At 48.1% G+C, this 16,527-nt stretch overlaps 1 protein-coding gene across 4 annotated transcripts; it reads right to left on the reverse strand.

Annotated features, from left to right (window-relative positions):
* Positions 1–2,145: 2,145 nt before the first annotated feature.
* Positions 2,146–15,235, reverse strand: IRF3 (interferon regulatory factor 3). Of its 4 annotated transcripts, none has more exons than XM_079949751.1 (11): positions 15,027–15,235; positions 13,513–13,684; positions 10,739–10,913; positions 10,532–10,629; positions 10,319–10,373; positions 9,559–9,624; positions 9,142–9,252; positions 8,457–8,573; positions 6,707–7,075; positions 5,609–5,727; positions 2,146–3,402 (listed from the first exon to the last, which is right to left on the reverse strand). In XM_079949751.1, the coding sequence occupies exons 2-11, from the start codon at positions 13,675–13,677 to the stop codon at positions 3,238–3,240; spliced, it is 1,440 nt and encodes a 479-aa protein (XP_079805877.1). In that variant the 5' UTR covers positions 13,678–13,684; positions 15,027–15,235; the 3' UTR covers positions 2,146–3,237. The 4 variants fall into 4 exon arrangements, with proteins under 4 accessions (XP_079805877.1, XP_079805878.1, XP_079805879.1 ...); XM_079949752.1 differs by having other exon boundaries at positions 8,457–8,567; positions 15,027–15,226; XM_079949753.1 differs by lacking the exon at positions 9,559–9,624 and having other exon boundaries at positions 15,027–15,233.
* Positions 15,236–16,527: the final 1,292 nt, after the last annotated feature.

Here is a 16,527-nt window from a genome sequence, read left to right on the forward strand (position 1 = left end):
TGTTGCCTGGTACTTAGTTGAACCCAATCACATTGTATAGTAATGGGGGCTGTGGCCCTCCAGTTGTTGCTGGACTCCAAATTCCATCCGTCCCTGCCGGCATGGTCAGGGATGGGAGGTGTCTGGCAAATTCTGGAGGGCCACAGCTTCGCTTTCCCCTTCCCCTTGCTGTAGTTGGTCGACTGTACCCTTTTGGTCATTGATGTTGCCATCCCGAGGATGCCCAGTCAGGTTGCCCAAGAAACCCCTGAGAGGTGGGGTAATACGGGGGTAGCCAATGTAGTAGAGGTATTGGGAGAACTACAGTTCCCAATATCCCCTACCAATGTGACAAATGGCTGAGGGTGAAGAGAGTAAGTAGGAGAGCACTGCATTGGCTATCCTTGGAGGAAGTGTATAAACCAGGGTTTCCCAAACCAGGGTCTCCAGCTGTTTTTGTGTGTTTCTTTTGGACTACAATTCCCATCACCACTGACCATTGGTCCTGCTAGCTAGGGATGATGGGAGTTGTAGTATATACAACCACTGGTGGATCAGACTGCTGCTGAAAAGGGGTGGGAGGAGAATGTAAGGAAGAAACTTGCGAGGTACTGCGCAGAGAAGGAAGTCTACGTAACAGTCCTTCTGAGAATCCAGTATAATCCAGTATAACATTGCTAAAGGAGCCTTCTAAACAACCCCCACAAACAGCTGCTGGCAAACAAAATTCTCATTTTGAAGAAGGTGGGGCAGTTTTCTAAGATTATGTTGCTGCTGCTGCTGCTGCTGCTGTTACTTTGACTTCCTGCCCCAGGCTATGAATTGGAAAAGTTGAGAGTAAGAATGGGGTGGCAGCTTTGAGCCCAGAGAACCTGAGTTAATTTGCTCAGCGAGGTTCTTGCCCAAAGGGCTGCAGGAGCAGCCGTGTTGGTAGGGTGGATGCTTCAGCTAACGCTGCAGGAGCTGACACCAATTAGTGGGAAAGGTGCTATGGTAAGAGAGCAAAAATGGGAAATGTTGTCAGGGACAGATGTGGACTTTGTCTGAACTCACACCCCTTGGGCACTCGGGACTCCAGCTCAGATTAGCTGCAGCACCTTCTCTGAAAGAGCGCAACACAAATGTTTGGGGCATTTCAGTTTAGGAAAAAACGTAATCAGCTGGGGGTGAAGAGACCTAATAGAGGCTTACTGCATCAAGCATATTGCAGAGAAAGCAGGTTGAAGTTTTTCTCCCACACGAAATAGTCAAAGTTTTGGTCATCCAGTGAAACGAACTGGCAGGTTGTTTCAGAGCAGATGAGAGAAAGTGCCACACAGTGTATAATGATTCATGGGATTCGCTGCCACAAGATGAGACAGCCGCTGGCTTAGGTGGCTTTAAAAGGGGGATTAGAAGGATCAGTCTGTCAGTGGTAACTGATCGTGATGGCTGCGTGGCGTTTCCAAGTTCAGAGGCAAGATAGTTCCTTCCCAGTACTAGTTGCTGGACCTCTGATCCGATCCTGCAGGGCTTTTCTTGTATTGAATCCTTCCAACTCTTTGCTGCTCTTGCCTTCAAAATCATGGCAAGTTCGGGGTTGAAATGGTGTGTACATAGTCTTCTGAGTTTTATTTATGAAGTGCCTAAAATTACTATGTACTGCGCATTTTAGAAAAATCATTCTCTGCTTCGCAGGGTCATGCTTTGAAATCTAACCAGCATCATTAGGAAGTGAAGGGAGGGAAGAAACTGAGAGGGAATAATTTATAGCCAAACCTGTAATGGCCTGTTGAAAGGAAATGCAGTCCAGAATAAATTGGCTTTCTAAAAGAAGAAACCAGAGAGGCAGAGGTAGGGAGTTCCATGCAGAGTTAGAAGCCAGCGGCCTGGTTCACACATAATGCTGAGCCATGGTTTGCTCAGCATACTTAGTTTGAACATCCAAACCCAACCCAGCAGACTAACCATGGTTTGTTTTCTGGCAACCATAATGCAAACCAATTGGGGGGATTTTGTTGGCTTACAAATGGGTTTGTTCAAACTATGGTTTGGCATAATACCTGCACCCAGCAGCCTTAACTATGGTTTGTTTGGCAGCTCCACCCCAGGCACTAGGCCAGCTATAGAAAAACAAGGCAAAAACAGCTGTAAAACAAGCCACACTTTGAGGAAACCAGTTGTTGCTTGTTTGCTTGTCTGTAAAACTACTCTTGTGTTTATTGAACAAACCATGGTTTAGAGGCATGTGAACACAACCAGAACAAAGGACTGCAGACAAGAGGGAAAAGGGAGGGGACATAAGCAGAAGATATTTTTAATTAAATCTTGTTCTACTAAAAGTACTCAGATCAATGAGTGTGTGGACTAAGGAGTGCATAACCAATGAAATCATGTAAGGAGAAATGGAGAGAAAGGAGTAAGATCAAGGGGAAGGAGGAGACTTTAAAATAAGTTTATAGATAGCAAGATGATTAGCAGAGCTGAGGACTAAAATAAGGAAAAAGGCAGGAGACCGATTAGAGTTATATTAGGGCAAACAGGGTGAGAATTGGCAAAAACTTGCTACGGTCTAAGCACCATCAAAAGAAAGGACTGGATGCATCTAATATTTTTTAAGAAAAACAGCAAGCCTGCATCAGAATTACTGTGGATTAAAAAGTGAGATAAAAAACACTAAGATTGCAAACAAGAAGCAGTGAAAAGTAATATTAAATCTTAAGCATAATTGGGACACTCAGAGATGATAAATCCAGTTTTTGCCATTATTATTATTTCTTAAATTTATATACCGGCTTTCACCTAAAGATTACAGGGTGGTTTACAACATAAAAACACAAAGTGCATAACAATAATAATAAAGAAAAAACCCTCACATTTTAAAAGCCAGAGAGTGTTTAACAGCCAAAGACCTAGTTAAAGAGGCGTGTTTTCGCCATGTTCAGCTGCTGATTGTGGTTGTGACACCTACGACGAAACCAGCGAATGATATGAACAAGAACGGATGAAGCAAAAAACAAACGAAACCCCCCCACAAACTCTTGAATATCCTCTGCATGCAGGGATGCTAATAGAAACCGACAGCGGCTGCCAGCTGTCTCAGTGGAAGGTTTGTGCAAGTGAGAACATCTTCACCAAAGGGGCTACCGGCAAGCCACTTTCTCAGGACTGGCAAAGAGGAGTGTCGATTCTGCTGCGTAAGAGAAACCCCGAAAGTTGTCTGAGGAAGAGGACCCAAATCTGCAGCTATCTCTGAAAGGGGATAAAAGTTTTGCGCGGCTAATTAAACTGCACCTCCATCTTCTCTCCCCATTCTCTCAGTTGGTCCAGAAAGGATCCTTGCAGCGAATCCGATATCCTTAGGTCCGGCTCTGCTCCCTTTAATGATGAGGCCCCGCTGGCCTGGCTCAACTCGTAGAGAGCTTCCAGGGTCTTAGGGATGACCTGTAAAAAGGGAAGTGGGGAGAGAATGAGAACAAAACAGTTGCTGCTACTTGTGTTCCGTTCATTTAATTCTTAGAACTGCCTACCGTGTGTGGCAGGGCAGAGACTATAGCATTTTCTCACTTTATCCCCAGGGCTACATAAAAGGAGGGAGGGCTAGGGTACCTTAAGAGGGAACCGCTCTGCCCACTGCAGTGAAAACAGACTTTGGCTACAGAGTTTTGCTGATTAATGGACATACAGTGGTACCTTGGGTTACAGACGCTTTGGGTTACAGACACTGCTCCAGGTTAAGAACTTTGCCCCAGGATAAAAACGGAAATCGCATGCCAGCGGCAGCAGGAGGCCCCATTAGCGAAAGCACGCCTCAGATTAAGAACCGTTTCAGGTAAGAACGGACCACTGGAACGAATTAAGTTCTTAACCCGAGGTACCACTGTATATATACAGTGGTATACAGTGGTACCTCGGTTTATGAACTTAATCTGCTCCGGAAGTCCATTCTTAAACCAAAACCATTCTTAAACAAAGACACGCTTTCCCTAATGAGGCCTTCCACCATTCGGATTCCATTCTTCCTTCCACCATTCGGATTCCATTCTTAGACTGAGGTAAAGTTCTGAAACCAAGACACTATTTCCGGTTTTGCGGAGCTTGTGAACCAAATCGTTCTTAAACCGAGGTACCACTGTACATATTTATCAGCTAAAGAAGTACCCACAGTTGATCAGGTATCCAATTTTGCAAAAAGGTAAGTCCCTATGAAAGCTATAGATGATGTAAACTATCTGTTGCAGGGATGGGGACCTGTGGTCCTTCGCATGTTTGTTAGGACTCCCAATTCCAGTTCTCCCGCACCCCCAAGCTGGTTTGCATGACATCACTGCTTTTACCCTTACCACTGAATAATCTTATTCTCTAGCTTAAGCACAGGGAGTCTGAGGCTTTGATTTTTAAGATACTTACAAGACTTAAACGACCTGTTACTCAATTCAAGAAATCACGGTCAGTCAATCTTAGTTTTACATAATCCCGCCTGTGTATAAAGCAGTTGTAAAGATTTTCTTATGTGCTTTGATTCAAAAATGATGCATGTGTCACCTTGGCCAATATCCTATTTCCCTCTTCTCTCAGTCCTCCAGATGTTGCTGGACTACAATTCCTATTATCCCTGACCACTGGCCTTTGCTGCCTGTGGCTGATGGGGACTGTAGTCAAACAACATCTGGAGGTCCACAGTGAATCCTCAGACAAAGGAACCTTCACTGCTCAAGTCAACATTGATCAAAGTGGTAAAACAGGCTTCCTCAACCTCAGCCCTCCAGATGTTTTGAGACTACAATTCCCATCATCCCTGACCACTGGTCCTGCTAGCTAGGGATCATGGGAGTTGTAGGCCAAAAACATCTGGAGGGCAGAGGTTGAGGAAGCCTGTGGTAAAGCTTTTCAAGCTGTGTTAGCAATATCTGCTTTAGTTATCTTTATGCCTGGGTCAAAGTATGATGGGATAGCCTTTTTGTGAGTACCTCAGATCCACACCAGGTTTGGAATAAACAGGAGGAAGATGGTGCAGGACGACATGTTCCAAGCAATGACTGTGGCAGAATTAATCTCCAGGTCTTCCATCCCAGCTCATAGATGCCCCCTCAATAACAGACTAAAAGTATACAGTGGTGCCCCGCAAGACGAATGCCTCGCAAGGCGGAAAACCCGCTAGACGAAAGGGTTTTCCGTTTTGGAGGTGCTTCGCAAAACGAATTTCCTATGGGCTTGCTTCGCAAGATGAAAATGTCTTGTGAGTTCCTGCGGGTTTTTTTCCCTCCCCCCCCCTTTTTCTAAGCCGCCAAGCCGCTTATCAGCTGATCCGCTAAGCCGCTTATCAGCTGATCCGCTAAGCCGCTTATCAGCTGATCCGCTAAGCCCCTAAGCCGCTAATAGCGCTAATCCGCTAAGCCGCTAATGGGCTTGCTTTGCAAGACGAAAAAACCGCAAGACAAAGAGACTCCCGGAAGGGATTCTTTTCGTCTTGCGAGGCACCACTGTACCCCACTTTTCAAACCATGCATGAGCAACCCTGGTTGCAGCGAATCAGCTGTGTTAAATCAGTTGGAGGCAGCACTTGTAGATGTTTGCTTCTGTGCTGCGGAAAAGAGCAACGTATTGGATGGTGCTTAAGCAAAGCATGGAAAGGGACAGAAGTACTTACTTCCACCATGAGCAGTTTTTTCTTCCAGGGCCGGCGGGTGTCTGGCCAATCTTCCCCAAAGCATAACCACAAGGTGTACTTAGGAGATCCCTGTTTGCCTTCCATATATCCAACCAGGTCTGGGGAGGCAGGGACACAAAGGGAGGAGAGCATTTCCTTCATATTCTAAAGCCCTGTCAGTTCCTCAACTGGTAGCTGCATGCTGATTACTATTTCTGTGGCCTTTAACTCAGCACGAGGGCTGTGGAGGGGTATCAAATGTTGCCAAGGTCCACCAAAAAGGCTGCATGTTAGACCACCCTGGTAAAGATGCTACAATAGTACAGGGGAGAGGACGGAACCCTGCAGCCCAAGTGCCATGCGGCTGAGGAGCGTTCATCCGGTGCCACTCTTGGAACACAACCCTGAAGGTAAGAACAGGACCACTGTAAAAAGGTAAAGGACCCCTGGACGTTTAAGTCCAGTCAAAGGCGACTATGGGGTTGTGGCACTCATCTCGCTTTCAGGCCGAGGGAGCCGGCGTCTGGCCGCAGACAGCTTTCCATGTCATGTGGCCAGCATGACTAAACCGCTTCTGGCACAACGGTACACCGTGATGGAAACCAGAGCGCACAGAAATGCCGTTTACCTTCCTGCCACACTGGTACCTATTTATCTACTTGCACTGGTGTGCTTTCAAACTGCTAAGTTGGCAGGAGCTGAGACCGAGCAACGGGAGCTGACCCTGTCAAGGGGATCCGAACGGCTGGCCTTCTGGCCAGCAAGCCCAAGAGGCTCAGTGGTTTAGACCACAGCGCCACCTGCGTCCCAGAACCACTGTAGTAAGTTGCTTTCGATGTTTTCCCCACTACATCAGCCCAGGAGGACCAGGAGTCTATGAACATCTGGGGAGCCACAGATTCCCCATCCCTGTCCTGAAGGCACAATCATTTACTTGTATTTCAGTTGGCATGTGAGTTGAGTGCCTGTCCCTCTAGCAGTGGTGGAAAGAGAATCGAAACTTGTTGCAAAAGTTCTCTTAACAGTGAGGGTGAGCCCTTAAGACACGAACCCTTACCCAGGAGCCCTTATGGGACAGGCAACATAGCCCTTGCATACCTTGCACAAACTGCTGCAGGCTGTAAATGGGACCCAACTGTTCCTTCGGTAGAACCCCGTGAGGCGTCTTGTCTTCGGGCATCTCTGACTGGCTCCAGGACACATGGCAATGGCCTTGGCGCATGCCACACAGAGTCATACCCTCGATACGGAGAACCACCCCTGGAGCCACGCCTCGCAGAAGGCGCTGAGTGTAGGTCACTTGCAGACTGTCGTTCAAGCAGACTGGGTCAGGCAGGACCACGTCTGCCAAATCAGGGTAGCGGCTCGGGGAGCCTGGAGGCACGAAGCACAGGCCTCGCACGTTCTTGAACACGTCAGCGAGGACCAGCCGACCCCGATAGTAGACTCGGACTTCGAAATCTGACTCTGAGGAAGAGAGAGGGATAGTTTGGGGGAGCCAGGTGCAAAACACGACCCACTCTTCCTGTCTCCCAGCGGCAGGAGACACAGCCTTTGCTATTCCCCCAGGAGGAGGGCGACTTATTGCTCTGCTCATGCAGCAGCCAGTATCATTCTGGAACGACCGCTGAAAACAGAGAGCAGCAAATTGCCGCTTAATTGCCAAACCTCTTCCAGAGAAACCAACCATTCAATGTAACAGCACAGTCTTATACAGAAGTCCTCCAAAGTACAATGGTGCCTCTGGTTGCGAACGGGATCCGTTCCGGAGCCCTGTTCGCAACATGAGCAGAACACAACCCGCGTCTGTGCGTGTGTGGGTCGCAATTCGCCGCTTCTGCGCATGCACGTGTCATCATTTTGAGCAGCTGCACATGCGCGAGCGGCAAAACCTGGAAGTAACCTTTCTGGTACATCTGGGTCACCGCAGGACGCAACCTGAAAAGATTTAACCTGAAGCAAAGGTAACAAGAGGTATGACTGTATGTGGCACTGCATTCACTCCCAGCTATGTGCAATAGGGACTGCAGACTATCTTCCCCAACTGATGCTGTTCATTCATTATTGCGTTTATATCCCACCTTTCCTCTAAGGAGCACAAGGTGGTCTACATAGCTCCCCACTCCTATAATTCTCACAACAGCTCTGTGAGGTTGGGCACTTCTGCCCCAGGAAGGTCACTTTGGTGATGCCAACGCAGCAAAAACAACATGGGAGGGAAAGGTTTTGGGTTATAAGCTCAACCTGATTGGCGAAATATATGAGCGCTAAGGGTTTCCTTCATCAGGGGGAAAGATCATGAGCGAGACGGATGATGGCTGGTGGGTCAGCTCCACCTTCCAAGCTATTTTCACTGGGCTAAATATATACAATGGTACCTCAGGTTACATACACATCAGGTTACATACGCTTCAGGTTACAGACTCCGCTAACTCAGAAATAGTACCTCGGGCTAAGAACTTTGCTTCAGGATGAGAACAGAAATTGTGCTCCAGTGGCACGGCAGCAGCGGGAGGCCCCATTAGCTAAAGTGGTGCTTCAGGTTAAGAACAGTTTCAGGTTAAGTACGGACCTCTGGAACGAATTAAGTACTTAACTCGTGGTACCACTATATTAAACAACAAGCCAATCGATTTTATTTTCACAACTTGTCAGATGGTTTCCCCTGCCTGCCAATCATCTGATGTCAAAGTTGGCCTAGGAGGGAGGGTGGGTGGGTGGGTATAAAGATCTGGCCCTCCGAGCCAAAGGAGTTCTCCACCTGCTACTTTACACCCTGATTTCTACTACTTAAAAGCACAGCAGCACCAAGGGGACCAGATACTTCTTTTAGATTCAAGGAGCTCACCGAAAGTATCGCTACTCAAGAGGTTCTGCAGGGGAGATGCTGCAGTTGTGGGTGGAACTAGATTCAACTCGGATGGGGACAGGCCTCCACAGAAAGCGGGATTCTCTGCTCCTAGTGCTAAACATGGTTGAAGAGAAAAGACAAAGCAAGCACTTGATACCCAACACAGACACAAAAACAGAATCGAGAGAGAGGTAAAAAAAGCTAAAGGACCCCTGGACGGTTAAGTCCAGTCAAAGGCGACTATGGGGTTGTGGCGCTCATCTCACTTTACTGGCCGAGGGAGCCAGCGTACAGCTTCCGGGTCATGTGGCCAGCATGACTAAGCTGCTTCTGGCGAACTGTAGCAGCACACAGAAATGCCGTTTACCTTCCCGCCGGAGTGGTACCTATTTATCTACTTGCACTGGCATGCTTTTGAACTGCTAGGTTGGCAGAAAGAGAGGGAGCCTGACAACGCCACAATTCCCGCCACTTTCAGAACAAAAATCTACTAGATTGTTCCTAAGGAGATGGGAACTGTTTTTTGTTGCTGTTCAGCAACTGGGAATTGGGAAGCCTTGCCAATCTACCACAAAGCACACAGAAGATCTACCTTTGGTTCCTCCCACACTAGATGAAAGGGATAATGGTTGCAATCTTGGCTTGGCCCTGACAATATTTCCTCTAGATCCAAGAAGCTCACCAAACGTAGCAGCTTCCAGTATCTGATCCAGCTGTGGCTCTGCGATTACAGGTAGATTCGTATCCACGCTGAATGAGGACAGGCCTCCAATGCAAGCTAGATTCTCTGCTCCTGGCAGCAAAAACAACGTATTTCAGAAGAACAACAAAAAAAGAAAATGTGATACTCAGCAGGCGCACACAGAAAGAGGTGGATCTAGAATGAGCGCCTGAGAATGCCAAAATTCTGGGATTTCTGGGGCGTTAGGAATGCCTAGTGCATTGGGGCAGAAGCTGCTAATGGTCAAATGTTCTTTGGTTGTGGTTTTGGAGGGAATGGGGCAATATAGGGCTGGAATGCAGGACTCCTCTTTCCAGATCTGGAAAGAAAACAGATTCTAGGGGTGGGGTGGGAGGTGGAAAAGAGAATTTCATTCACCAGCAGCACTCTCACAACTTTCTTCTCTATATCCCATCTGATACATGGAGCACAGGCTCGGGACAGCTGAATCAAAAAGAAAAAATACATATGCACAAAACTATGCAGTGAAAACCGATTAAAATGGTATGTGAAACCCCTAATTACTTGACTACAGAGTGGGGAACCTGTGGCCTTCTAGCAGTTGTTGGACTCCAGTTCCCACCAGCCCCTGCCAGCACGGCAATAGCTAAGCATGATGGGTGTTATAGTCTAACCAGCTAAGCATGATGGGTGTTATAGTCTAGCAACCTTTGGAGGGGGGGGTACAGCTTACCATTCCCATCTCCATCCCAGTGCTGACTCAAAAAGACGAAGTGTAACGCTGCTCAGCTTAAAGATGGAATACAATCTTACATGTTCTCTCTAATGATGGAGCTGTGTCAAAAGTTAATACGAGAGCAGCTGCAGAAGAAGGGTGTCAGGGGTTTTTTTTTTTGAGGGGGGGGGACAAACTATTTCCATGATGCATATGGTCACCAGCCCCCAAGATTCTCTGTTCAGATGTCTCCAAGAAAAGTGAGCATCTATATATAAAATAAGCAAAACTAAGTAAACTAAGCTTGGTGGCCTGAGTGTTGAACGTGGCTTGATTTAGAATTTCCCCTTCATTTCTTCTCCATGTTGTTATTATATTTATTCATTTATTTGATGCATTTATACCTCACCTATTTCCTGCAGCATCCGAACCAATCCCTTTCCAGTATCCTGGATCACTCACCTTCTGTGGGGCTGCAATATTCCAGGGAACTCAGCATGCTCTCCAGGGTATCGCCCTGAAGGACAGGATAGAGAAGGTTCACAGACTGTTTATTCCTCTTTCCCTGTCCTCCTCCCACTGGCGTCTCCCCTACAGGCTGCTCTGCTTCTTCTTTCCACTTCCCCATCCCATGGCTGCAGGGACTGGGACAGGGAGGAAAGTAGAAGCACTGACCTGAGAAGAGGAAGAACTGTCTCCGCACAGTCCCGTGCTCCCAGACAGGGTAGGCGAAACATCACCAACTGCTGCCCCCTGGGCAGAGTCATTCAGATCTACAAGATTACAAACAGAGGAGATTCTCGGTCTGATCCTTGGCTCCTCCTCGCATCTTTTGCCTAGCGATCCCCATCGGAAGCCCTCTGCTCTGTCCGATCTACCTACTTGGGGCATGCAGGATTTCAAACACCTTGTGGGGGTCTTCGGAGTCTGTGCTGTTATCCTGAAACATGCGGATCCCCTCCTTCCGGTTCAGGGCTGAGCGGAAGTTCCTTTTCCACTCAGAGGGCGTCCGCTGGTCAAAGCCTGGGCGATGGCGGCCTCTGGCAATGGCCCAGTCCTGGAAAGAGAGCAGTTAGGTAGGGAGATTTCATAGGGTGGCGCTGTGGGTTAAACCACAGAGCCTAGGGCTTGCTGATCACAAGGTTGGCAGTTCAAATTCCTGCGACAGGGTGAGCTCCCGTTGCTCGGTCCCTGCTCCTGCCCACCTAGCAGTTCAAAAGCATGTCAAAGTGCAAGTAGATAAATAGGTACCACCCGGGCGGGAAGGTAAACGGCGTTTCCGTGCGCTGCTCTGGTTCGCCAGAAGCGGCTTAGTCATGCTGGCCACATGACCCGGAAGCTGTACACCGGCTCCCTCAGCCAATAAAGTGAGATGAGTGCCGCAACCCCAAAGTCGGTCACGACTGGACCTAATGGTCAGGGGTTCCTTTACCTTTACGAAGATTTCATACCCCCACACAGCAGACTTCTAAGCCCAGCTATAGCACCCTGCTCACCCATAAAGACAGTCTATCTGAAAGGCTCCCGGACAACTCTTTCCCTCCTTCAACCCTTCTATCATCTTGACAGATGGTTTTAGGTCAGCTGCCCCCAGGACTCTCCGACCTGCCACAAAACTGGAGGTCCCTCCAGATTTTACTGCACATTCTGAGTGATTTGTGCTCAGGATGTGGCCCAGGGAAGTCACACACTGCTTCGTTTCCAATCAGTGGTTATCCCGTAATTTCCTGCTGAAATCCCGTAACCTTTTACACCACAAATTATTATTATTATTATTTATTGAATTTATATACTGCCCTTTACCCAGGGGTATCAAGGCGCTTCACAGAATAAAATCAAGATATAAAACCACAAAATACCTAATAAAAATAAAAACAATAGCGCCCCCCCCCCAGTTTTGTTTTTTAAATCAGATCAACCAAAGGTCTGGTTAAAATTAAATGTTTGTGCTTGATCCCTAAAGGTATATAATGAAGGCACCAGGCGAACTTCCCTGGGGAGAGCATTCCACAGACGGGGAGCCACTGCAGAGAAGGCCCCGTTCTCGTGTTGCCACCCTCCGGACCTCTCAGGGAGGGGGCCCACGAAGGAGGGCCACAGAAGATGATCTCAGGGTCTGGGTAGGTTCATATGGAAAGAGGCGGTCCTTGAGGCATTGCAGTCCTGAGCCATTTAAGGCTTTATAGGTTAAAAGCAGCACTTTGAATTGGGCCCAGAAACTACCGTATTTTTCACTCCATAGGATGCACTTTTTCCCTCTTAAAAACTAAGCCTGTCCGCTGCTCTTTGGGGCTGGGGGTGGGATAATATTTTTTTTCTTGATTTCCCCCTCTAAAAACTAGGTGCGTCTTGTGGTCCAGTGCGTCCTATAGAGCGAAAAATACGGTAATTGATAGCCAGTGCAGTCGGACCAGGATCAGTGTAATATGCTCAAACTGTCTTGCTCCAGTGAGCAACCTGAATTCTGCACCAGCTGAAGTTTCTGAACCATCCTCAGAGGCAGCCCTACGTATAATGCATTGCAGTAATCTAACCCTGAGGTTACCAGAGCATAGACAACAGTAGTTAGGCTATCCCTGTCCAGATAGGGGCGTAGCTGGGCCACCAGCCGAAGCTGATGGAAGGCACTCCGGGCCACTGAGGCCACCTGAGCCTCAAGTGACAGCAAAGGATCCAGGAGTACCCCTCAAGCTACGAACCTGCTCCTTCAGAGGAAACATAACCCCATCAAATGCCCCAGTGCTGTGTTCAGTTCTGAGTGCCGCAATTTAAGAAGGATATTGATAAGTTGGAATGTGTGCAGAGAGGCTGACCAATGTGATAAAGCGTCTGGAAAGCATAAGCATGACCCAATCACCAAATATTTTGAAAGTGAATCTTGGGAGGGATGCGAATGCCCAGTGGGATCCAGTATCCTATCTCTGTTTGTGGATGGTGCAAGGCAGAGGGGAAGCCAACGCAAGATCATTGGGGAAGGGCAGAGACCTTCTTGACACCAAGCTAGCGTCTGCTGCTTCGTTCAGTAAATACTAATACAGTGGTACCTCGGGTTAAGAACTTACAGTGGTACCTCGCAAGACGAATGCCTCGAAAGACGAAAAACTCGCAAAACGAAAGAATTTTTCGTTTTTTGAGTTGCTTCGCAAGACGAAAAAACTCGCAGAACGAATTAATTTCGTCTTGCGAGGCACCACTGTAATTCGTTCTGGAGGTCCGTTCTTAACCTGAAACTGTTCTAAACCTGAGGTACCAGTTTAGCTAATGGGGCCTCCCGCTGCCGCCATGCGATTTCTGTTCTCATCCTGAGGTAAAGTTCTTAACCCGAGGTACTATTTCTGGGTTAGCGTAGTCTGTAACTTGAAGCGCCTGTAACCCGAGGTACCACTGTAATTTGTTTTGGTCTCCCTTGAACCCCATTCATCCCGCCCACCTCCCACAGCTATACCAGAACTTTACAGTTAAAACACGAAGGAAACCTCTTCCCCAGCTGTCCCCAAGCTGACGCCCTGAAGACATTTTGAACTACAACTCCCAGCAGCCCAACCAGCATGGCTTGGGACGATGGGAGTTGTAGTTCAAAAGAGCTGAAGGGCATCAGGTTGAGGAAGATGGGATGCGATGTGGGACACACACCAAAGGAAACACTACAAGATTACCTCAAAGAGCTGGAAATCCTCGTCACAAATATTCTGCCGTGAGCCGTGTTTCCACGGCACTCGGAACAGGGTCCGTTCTGGGTTCAGCCATGACAGCCCCGGGTACCGCTGGGCGTCCAACTGTTCAATTAACCAGGGCACGATGAGAGGTCTTTGAGTACCCATGGGGGAACTGTGGGAGCAGGAGAGTAAAGGGGAGGATGTCACAATGAAACCTGATGGGGAGAGAGAAGGGAGTGGCAGGATAATGAGTCACTGCAACACAGCTGCAAGGCTGTAGGGAGAGAAAAGCTGTGTGTGTGTGTGTGTGTGTGAGTGAGAGAGAGAGAGAGAGAGAGAGATTGAGATTGTGTGCTTTAGCATGGGACCCCAAACTCTAGTTTGCAGACCACCATGAGCTTCATTCAAGTGGTGGTGCCTGCAAAAACACAATTAAAAATCATACAGCCCCTAGCACTGCATACGACTGGCTACAACAGGCAGAAAAATCATTAAGTCGTCCGCCAAGTCCCTCAGCCATGTTCAAGCAGTCAGGTGGGGAGTTTGGGGACATGGGTGGTGCTGTGGGTTAAACCACAGAGCCTAGGGCTTGCCGATCAGAAGGTCGGCACTTCGAATCCCCACGACGGGGTGAGCTCCCGTTGTTCGGTCCCTGCTCCTGCCAACCTAGCATTTCGGAAGCACGTCAAAGTGCAAGTAGATAAGTAGGTACCGCTCCGGCGGGAAGGTAAACGGCGTTTCCATGCGCTGCTCTGGTTCGCCAGAAGCGGCTTAGTCATGCTGGCCACATGACCCGGAAGCTGTACGCCGGCTCCCTCGGCCAGTAAAGCGAGATGAGCGCCGCAACCCCAGAGTTGCCCGCGACTGGACCTAACAGTCAGGGGTCCCTTTACCTTTATCTTAGAGCTTGTCCTTGATGGGGAGCGTTATGTATGGCTGACAGCGATTGTGTGTGTGTTTGAGAGAGACGGAGAAAGACAGCGCGTTGCTTTGATCCTTGATCTTTTTAGGAGCCTTTTCTAAGTGCTTCCGATCTTCAGGAACACAAAGAGTCCCTTGCTGGATCAGGCCAGAAACAAACCCAGCAACGCCTCCTCCCAGGAGTCCGGGGCTGGATTAAGCTCAAAGATCCCTTCATTGCAGGGGGTCGGACTAGATGACCCTCGTGGTCCCAAGTCTACAAATTCTATGATTCGATAAGCAAGAAGAAAGGAAGACCGCAAAAGCCCCGCGCAACGGGCCTGTTTGCCTGGTTTGGCTGTAACCCAATAATATAGCAACTAGAGGCCGGTCCCACCGAAACCGGCGTTGCTGAATTCCGTGCAGTCCTGCATTTACTTCCAAGTAAACGCGCCTCAACGGGGCTTGAGCTGCCGTTTCGGGATCCCTGCGAAACGGGGTTTGCAGCGAGGCCAGCTGGAAAAGTCTCCCGCTTGGGATCTGGAATGCGGAAGTCCAGGAAGGATCTCCTTTCGGAGGGAGCCCCTCGTTGCCCCCCGCAACCAAGCACCCACCTGTTAGGAGCGCTTTTGTTCCGAGACCCCCGTCCAGACTACTTCTTTCTCTCCGGCGAGCCGCAAAACGGAGCCTCTTCGCCCTTCTCCGCGGCGCCACGTGATTGCGAAAGTAGCTTTCGGTTTTCAATCCCGAGAGCCATTTTCGCCTGATTCCCCTCCTCCCTCGGCGGCGCGCAGAAAAGAGGGGATTTTCTTGTGGGGTTCCTGCGTTTTCGATTCGTTCGTTTCAAAAGGGAGAAAACGCCTTCAGGTGCAGGATAGGTTTTAATAGGAGATGATATATTAATTGCAGTCTATCCCTCCAGGCTCACACGTGTGTGACAAGTTGTGCAGAGTTCCAAAGTCCTACCCCTGACAACAAAATCAAAAGCACAGGAATTAGGTTTTTGATCAAGTCCAGAAGGAATCTGGCTCCCTCCTCCTCCTCACCCCACTTCAGAAAGACTCAGGCAACAACTTCAAAAAATCTCTACAAAACACAAAATCTGTATTCCTACACAGTACTGAGCCCATAACCTTTGTGGGATGGGTTTTAATGGGCAGGAGAGGATATATTAATTGCAATATATCCCTCCAACCCATTAAAACCCATCCTGCTTCAGGAATTGAGATGGTTTTGGTTGTCAGTATGTTCTCCCCAATTTTTTTGTACATGGTGACAATTCCAAAGCTATGGATGCGTTCCTCTGCTGCATTTGTGTATGTGGGGGCATTATTTATCAGAAATATAGGTCCCAGAGCAGCTTGCAAATATCTGTAATTTACCTCTCTCAGCGTATGAGAATATTCCTGGTGTAAGAGTATCACTGGTTGGAGAACATCTGTATATACAGGTGTCCAACCACCTTCATCTAAAAGGAAAGGTTTGAGACAGATGATACCTACAAGACTTCCTTCAAACCAGAAGACAACTTATTTTGTTTATTTATTTATTTTTATTTCACCTTTCAGCCAGAAAAGGCTCCCAGTGACTAACCACTAAAAAAAGGACAGCCCCTGTCCTTGAGCTTATAATTTTTAAAAGTCTTGACACAAAAGGAAAATGGATTGGGAGAGAGGAGGAAATAAGCAAACTCGGGTTCATGTTCTTTCTGCTACAAGTGGTTTTAATGACCACCTTCTGGTTTGTATGTGTGTACATATGTGTCTATGTCTATGCATTTTGCATTAGGTGCTTGCTTTACTACAATTTGTGTGAATTACTAGAGTTTTTATTCTTCTGGTCTCTAACTATTTAGTCTCTGAGTAGGAGGACAGCTGCACAAGGGAACAATCACCTTGGACACCACTTGGTGGAAAGGTAAGATACATATCTCACAGAACAAATCCACCATATCTCTAGTTGACACATGGCTAAATTACTATACGTGGACAATACGTTCAGTGGCGTAGCGTGGGTTGTCAGCACCCGGGGCAAGGCAAGTAATTTGCACCCCCTAACCCATGGACTTGTGCCCCTAACCCGTGGATTTGTGCCCCCTAACCCTAACCCCAGATG

The sequence above is a fragment of the Podarcis cretensis genome, assembly GCF_951804945.1.
Source record: "Podarcis cretensis genome assembly, chromosome: 13".
NCBI lineage: Eukaryota > Metazoa > Chordata > Lepidosauria > Squamata > Lacertidae > Podarcis > Podarcis cretensis.

Coding starts and splice junctions, on each gene's coding strand:
- IRF3 (XM_079949751.1), bottom strand. CDS start 13,677: ATGGGTACTCAAAGACCTCTCATCGTGCCCTGGTTAATTGAACAGTTG. Junction 10,374..10,531: donor ACAGTTCTTCCTCTTCTCAG/GTCAGTGCTTCT, acceptor CCTGTCCTTCAG/GGCGATACCCTGGAGAGCAT. Junction 9,625..10,318: donor ATATTGCAGCCCCACAGAAG/GTGAGTGATCCA, acceptor TTTTTGATTCAG/CTGTCCCGAGCCTGTGCTCC.